Source organism: Brachyhypopomus gauderio, chromosome 4 (genome assembly GCF_052324685.1).
Source record: "Brachyhypopomus gauderio isolate BG-103 chromosome 4, BGAUD_0.2, whole genome shotgun sequence".
NCBI lineage: Eukaryota > Metazoa > Chordata > Actinopteri > Gymnotiformes > Hypopomidae > Brachyhypopomus > Brachyhypopomus gauderio.
Window position 1 is genome coordinate 17,585,228 of NC_135214.1, and position 7,717 is coordinate 17,592,944.

General features: G+C 43.8%; 1 protein-coding gene across 3 annotated transcripts in view; it reads right to left on the reverse strand.

The window, feature by feature from the left end:
- The window catches only part of itga6a (integrin, alpha 6a), a 20,276-nt gene extending 13,479 nt beyond the window's left edge, over positions 1-6,797 (reverse strand). For 2 of the 3 annotated variants that reach the window (XM_077002767.1, XM_077002768.1), the window contains exons 1-4: positions 6,316-6,595; positions 779-906; positions 494-573; positions 27-288 (exon numbers count right to left, since the gene is read on the reverse strand). In XM_077002767.1, the coding sequence (XP_076858882.1) occupies positions 27-288; positions 494-573; positions 779-906; positions 6,316-6,491 (646 nt within the window). In that variant the 5' untranslated portion in view covers positions 6,492-6,595. Of the gene's footprint in view, positions 1-26; positions 289-493; positions 574-778; positions 907-6,315; positions 6,596-6,764 lie in introns of those variants that run through there. The other variant, XM_077002769.1, reaches the window with a different exon arrangement.
- Between the last annotated feature and the right edge of the window lie 920 nt (positions 6,798-7,717).

Below are 7,717 nucleotides of genomic sequence, written 5' to 3' on the forward strand. Positions count from 1 at the left end.
AACCATTTACATTAAGGGTCTTATACCTCTCCAGTTGTAAGCCCCTGGGGCCCCGAAGATGACGTAATGGTAGTCCCTGGTGAATGTTGCTGCCAGACCCTGCTGGCAGGCCCCGAACCTCTCATGGCCCCTGGTGCGACCCTCACAGAACTTCCAGTTGCCGCCGTCCTCGTCTGATTGGCTGTCGATGCTCAGGTCCTGACTGAGCACGAAACAGCGGCCGGTGATGTCGCGTGACTCCTGAGCCGTGTTCGCAAATAGCCTCCTCTGGTAGCGGTGCGCACACGTCTGTCGGGGAGGAGAGGAAGAGGAAAACCACAGTCACAGACAACAGTCACAGACAACAGTCACAGACAACCCCTGCTGGCTTGCTCAGCTAAAGTCGTCCTGGAGTGGTGTGTGACAGAGCATAAATGTTTCAGAGCACAACAGCTTAATACAGACTGCTACACATGTGGCACTGAAAACAGAGCATGAAAGTGTTTAGTCTTACCACGATCTTTCCACCAGGACCCTGGCTTTGAACAGTCACACCCATCCACTGATTCTCCTTATTCTCCACACGCACGTCAGCTGAGGGCAGAGTATTCACAGCATGTAATCAACAAACATTGGCTGAAAAAAGGTATATCTGATGGACCTTTTAGCAATGAACTGAATTTCATACAGTGTTATTCACAAAATTAAACTTCAAAACATCATCACTATGCTGTCTGGTAAACAAAACAGTGATTTTCTTCATGTTCTGTGGGAAAAGGAATATCTCTTCAGCACTAACCATCATTGTCGAACTCAATCCGATCACAGTCATCTGTATGGGTGGTGATACTGCAGCTGTACAGACCCCCCGTGATGTTAGCTCTCTGGTTGGCTAACGCCCTGGCCCTGGGCGCTCCAATTAACAGTCTGGAAAAAAGGTAAAATTCACAGAAACCAACATATGCAGCATTAATGATTCATTTACTACAACATAAGGAATGCTGTATAGATCTGTAGCTCCATGTAGTGCTTTTGTATTTAAAATACCTTCACAACAACAACACTAATGAATGTGGCAATCTGTTGTTCTAATGTTGCAATATCTTTATTAGATGGATGGTTTGAGTGTAATACCCGTAGCTGTGTGATGATGACTAGCGATGACAGATTGCCATAGCACCATCTGTCTTTCTGTCTCTTCTTCCCATCAGCCAGATGGACTAGGTCATTAATTTATGCATGTCGCTGTCATCACACTGGGACAGCTAACCACTCTCAGTAAAATATAAACGACCTGGCTATAGACGCACTGCTAGTAGGCGACACATCCAACGTTCTATTATAACATGCAGCTTTTGCATTACTCCAGAAGGGATCCGCAAAACTGAACCACATGTCACTAAAAGGATGCATTCATTCCTTAGGCGAAAGCCAAACGGACATAACACACTCGTTCACCTCACACTCTTTCCTGATCCCTTTTTCTTTTTTTAATCTTTAAACAGATCACATCATTAGGCCCAGCTCGGCAGCGGGTCAGGGAGGCAAGTTTGCGTGAATGACTCAGGGGTGTGGAGGGCCGCCCTGCTCACCCTCACACAGAACGCTTTAGAAATGCGGACCGACCCCAGACGGGCCTTTGGAGCAGCGGTCTGGGGCGACTGCACCAGGCACCTCGCTTTAAAAAGCCCGTACCGACACATAGGGAGCATATTGTTGGAGCAACGATGTCGGGACGACTTCATTTTTTCCGGGCTGGGCCGTGCGGGCCAGAGCGCAGGGGTGATGAGCTGAAACATACACACGCCCAGGAGAAGGCCGAGGAGGAAGCCAGTGGTCAGAAGGGGGCGAGGTTTCCTGAGAGCTACCGTTAGCAGCTATTGCTCAGGAGGAACCCTCCTATCTGAAGAAACAGCAGTGACAGGAATGCAGTTTGCTCAGATTGAGTGCTTGAACATACGCCAACTGGGATGAACGTTAAACTTAATGAAATGCAGCAATACACCCCCATATGAACTCTGTTCCAGCCCTGCGATGAGGGACACATATCGAAGGAAGCAAAGATCATACTTGCAAGAGTCTTGCAGTAATGAAGGCAGGTTTTACAGGCAGAGTCTTGCAGTAATGAAGGCAGGTTTTACAGGCAGAGTCTTGCAGTAATGAAGGCAGGTTTTAACTGCAAATGTTTTAAATGCTAAGAGAGGACAACACAGAACGGAATATTGGATGGAGACACAAAAGCAGTTGAACCTGCTGCGCTGAAGTCACTGCAGAACCACCTGCAGGGGCTGCATGTTCCACCCTTATGAAACATTACATGTAAATGTTTGGGTCCTGTTGATTTCCACAGCCTATTTTCCAGGAAGAGCTTATGATTTGCCAAGACTGCTGAACCTCTAATAAAAAGTTGTAGAATTTAGCACGTCACTGAGGGTCAACATTGTCATTCACCTGTCACATCCCAAGCATGTAGGTCCACTAAACAACTGAATACACTGGAAACAGGCCAGTCATTGTAAAAGTAGAGGAATTCCATCTTTTCATCTGCAAACTCAAAGTCCTTTAAGCTCCTTGGCGGCCATCATGCTATGGGAACCACGGAGTGCCACGCTGAATTGTTAGTGGGTCACTCGGCCATAAGGATGAATAAGAGGCTCCATGCTGATCACAGGATAATGGACATTGTCCACTGTTCTCTCTTATGGGCTCAACACTGGCCAAATCTCACCCTGGTCCAGGGCCCCTTCCCGTGCCCCCCCCCTCTGAGGCTCTTAAATGTGTGAATACTAAACCAATTGCTCCATGTAGGTCACCTCCTGCATTTGATACCACCGATCACAGAGTTCCAACAACATTTAAAGCTACAGGGCAAAGCCGCTGAGGCGAGGTATATAAAACAAGTCATGCAAGTGAAATGTGGAGAACTAGCCATTGTGCCACGTACCACCCTAGAAAAGTGACAGCCGAACAGCTAAGACTGAGAACTCTGAGAGAAAACAGCGTTTGGTTTAGTTTTAAAAGGCAGTTGGGGTGTTGAAGTAAATGGCACCACTCTACTGTGATATACTAATGTAATTGTACACTTCTGTTTGAGTTCTACTGATTTAATCAACAACTACAGAGGCATTATCCCATGAAACTAGCCTACAACAAGCTTAGATTGGCTGTCTTTGTTACTCTGATTAGAACAAGTCAGTGTTACTGTTTGTTCTTTGCCCTTCGTTTGTGGGTGTGTATGTGTGTGTGTGTGTGTGTGTGTGTGTGTGTGTGTGTGTGTGTGTGTGTGTGTGTGTGTGTGTGCATGTGTGAGTGTGTGTGTGTGTGTGTGTGTACACTGCCTACAGCTGTGCCCACATAACCAGATGGGCAACAGCAGCTGTCTGACATCTGTCATTTTCCTCACTCAGAAAACTGAAAAAGCTCCTCTCTGAGCTCTTATTCCAGCCCCTGGCATTAGGTTTGGCCATAAAGTTTCAAGCTACGCATAAACTGAGGACGACACACTCTGAGGACGTCACTACCGCACTGGAAGCTTACAGAGACTAGGTGACGGTCACCTGTCATTAGATGTCAGTTCTCTCATTCAGAGGGTTACATTTGTGGTTCACACCATCGCCACCACAATGACTACAACAAGAGCAATTGCAGCTGTTTCTAGAGTAGCTACATTCCTCGTTGCCACCCAAAAGAGTGGAACTGTTCAGTCGTGAACCTTTCGTCCGGGCCCAAGGATGCCGATACAAAGAGTCACTGCAGTTGTTGGGGATCTTCAAGAAAAGAAACATTTTTAAACTATGACTTATTCTCTGTGGATATTAGATCACCAGTATACGTGAACAATCTGCTGGCAAGTCTTATTGTCATAGATTAACTCAGGCATCACTAACCTGCATTAACTAACCAGAAATCGCCAGCATAAACTCAGCCTTTGGAATGAATTGGCAAATCCCAAAGACTCTTAAGACTTGCTACGCCCAGAATATCAAAAATGTGCTAACTAAACAATACAACATAGTTATTGGGTGACAGTAACTATAGATATTAATAGCTATCAGTCTTAGTCAATTTGCAGGTATTGCAGACTTCAGCTTTGCATCACAGTAGCAAATGTTTGCTTCCAGCTCTCTGTCTATCATGTTACATTAGCACAGATGGCCGTATGTATGTATAAGCTTTGCTCTCTAGTGTCAGAGTAAACAAACACCAAGAACAGAGTTATCATACCTGGATATTTTCACGGCTGCAGAGGCCTATTATTTCAGAAAGATTTTGAACCTTTTCAGAACAGTTCTGAAACATGACCAGGGAGAAGTGGCTGAACAACTTTCTCCCCCGTGTAGAAGAGAAGGAACACAGCCAAACGGCAGAAGGGCAACAGGGTAATGTTGCCTTCACACAGAATGTGACCGACCGGGACTACCACAGACACAATAGACAAGAATCCTTCAGCTCCTGCAAACATAACACATGATCCTTCAAAGCCTGGACACACCGCACTGCTAGATCTTACTTACACTCCTGCGTGCTGCAATTCTACAGTAAAAGACACACACCCAACACCAAAGGTGTATTTCTGATTGCTGATCAGATCAAATCTTGTTATTGTTCAGTAATAAGAGACATCACTAATAGTCAGTATTTTTAAACAAGCCAAGAACAATGTCTAAATTTGTCGTCGAGATCTGCACTCCTCTTAATGTGTGATCTCTTGAATTGAATCGCTCTTTTCTTTAAGTTCTCTTTGTCTTCTCTTTAGGTTAAAGGTGCGGGACAACTGCAAGACTGCAGAGGAATGCCAAGTCTCCATCCACCCAGTGAAATAACAAACTAAATGAGGAGCATACAACCATTAAGGACACCCAGCTGTAAGCTAAGTGTGACTGTTCAGTCAAACCAAAGGAGTTCACATCTTCAAATACATTACTTTTTAACGTTTTAATTTCTTTGTTAGTGGACATTAAACATTAGTTTAACATGTATCCTTGTAATGTCTTAGGTTCATAATCTTGATGATAATGTTTGTTGATTATGATATGATCTTATGATTTTGTGGTTCTAATAGACCTGCATACAAAAGAAGTGATTAACCGCCAAATGTAATCACAGAGTATATTATGTGTAAGTATTGATGTGTAAGATAGTTAGCATGATTGAATAAAGTGAATCCTCACATTTTAAATCTATAAATGTCCAGTGTTACTTTCAAAGCAACTTTAAACAGACTACTGTGTGCTTGTCTGTGTGCGTGTGTGTGTGTGTGTGTGTGTGTGTGTGTAGTCGGGTGGGTGTGTGTGCTTCCCCCATCCTCACCCATATACTCTCAAAAATCACAGCATGTCTTGTGTTGCTATCCTTTGTGCTTTCACATTTGTGCACCAATCTCACCCTTTACCGCTCCTGATGTATCCTACATATATATGTCTCTCTGGCGTATTCCCAGTGGTACAGCGCTGTAACCACCACCAGTCCAGTTCTACAGACTACCTACACCATGCCACTAAGATGTACCTGGGCGTCTCACTGTTACAACTCGAACAAAACATTTAAATTGATAACATAGATGTTTACGGCATATTAACTGATGATAAAGGGAACTTCCTTCATTAAAAATTACTGCCAAGGAATCTTTGGTTAAAAGGTTAACAAATGCTTTGATGAAAGTATCAAAGTATCACGTGAATTTCCTGCACCAAAAGCTGTTAAGAAATAACATATAATTACTGGACTAGATAAATACTGCTAACTGTGCGTGGGAAAGTGGTACTTTTTGTGCGTGGGAAAGTGGTACTTTTTCATTACACATTTGATAAGCCAGCCACCGCTTACCTCTGTGTGCTATAACCTAACTGAATGAATCTGCAAAGAGGTTAGACGTTCACACAACTCAGCAGAGACGGAGAGAGAGCTCTTTGAATTCATGCATTAGAAAGGCCATTGTGCGTGTAGGATCACGGTGGGCATTGTAGCGATGTCAGAGGGCAACCTTCTCAACACCACTACTCCCCCAACATCAGGCCATCCCAACCTCTCCATCCCAACACAAGGCTGTTTCTATGAGCTGTTCTATTAGCTGTTTTCAGCCACAAAATACACGAGAACCTTGAGTTATTTCCATAGGGTAAAGAACATAGCCTTCAGAGGCGCATGTTGCTTTTCCATTTTACTGCTCTTTTTAGCCCATGAATATCGCCACGTTTTGAAAAAGACCGGAAAGCAGGTGCATTGTCGGCGCGCGTGGGGTCCGGTGAACGGACCCGCTCGGAACCGCTGAGCGCTGGTGAAAACTTTCCGTCCTCTTCACGCACGTCGAGGTGAAGGAGCGTGGACGCTACTCACATCCGTTTATCTACGGGCTGTAACTGCCGATGCATCGCCAGCGAGAATCCGAAGAGGCTCCCGGCGTCCCCGTTCTTCCTGAGCACGTTGTGAGTATCCAGGTTAAACGCGCTCGCACCTCTACATAGAAGCAAGATCCAGATGTTCAACGAATGCCACAGTCCAAAAGCTCCCATTGCGTCTGATGGCGTGAACCGCAGATCCAGTAACCGACTGCTTCCCTCTCGAAACCGAAGAGCGCACCAGTGTTCGGTCTGGTTGAGCTGACAAGTTCGCCTGGTCTCCCCCTCCTCCTCCTCCTCCTCACCCTCGTGTGACGCCTCCCCCTCATTTGAACCAAAAGTGAGTTTACGTTCCTCTCCAAAAGCATCATGTTTGCGTGTTAAATTCGACAGTTTAATACAATAAAAACATTTAATTTTGTAGAATAACTCACAATAGCAACTCACGTGAATCAGAAAGTTCAGGAGCAAAGCCACAGGGAATGTGCGACTCCTGTCTGTGTGGACCCTGAGAAGATCAGCACTTCAAACCTCAGAGTAACATTAACCAGAATGGTAAACTACAAAGCTAATCAACTGGACACGTAAACCTCAAACCGCAGTCAAGCGTGGAAAGGAAGATTGGACGCTTACTGTTTAGAGACTGCTTTGAGTTATTACGCTTTAAGATGCACGTAGGTTACCTTGGTCTAAAAGATCTGGCTCCACTAGATTACTTGTTTGTGATTTAAAGTCAAAATGTATTAGAATATATTCTATTTACATTTATATTTGTACAGATATTTACATTTGTACATTTATAGCAAGATGTGTTATATATAAAATATGCAAAAGGCAATATAATGTTAAAAATACAGCAGGATTCACATGCATACTTATTCACACCTATTGTAAACACACACCTATTTCAAATTAACTATATAATAACCTATTTCTCTATGATATAGTATTATTTACATTTTAAAAACATAAACATGTATAGATGCAGTAATTACTGCTCTGGAAACTCAGGACACAGTGAACATTTTTTGTAAAACACAGATTGCTACATTATCTGAGCAACACTGGTTGGTCTAAGTTACTGGTGGAAGGATCCTATATCCCATCACAGCATAAAGTGGTTTCTGCTCATTTTCACATTTGCCTACTCTATATTTCGAAATATAAGTTCATTATAAATAAAATGTATTGTTATTATTATTTCTGGCAAATTCTTTTATATTTTTATGCCATACTTTTAAAATCAAACAAATCTACTAAATAGTGATGCATTGCAAAGACATAGAGAGTGAAATGCCTGTCTAACCCCAAATGTCAGGCGGCGTGTCTGTGCGCTCTCTCCCAGCTGCCCACAGTCATGTCAAACGGACCAGAGGGCACTGGCGGGAATGACAAGGCTG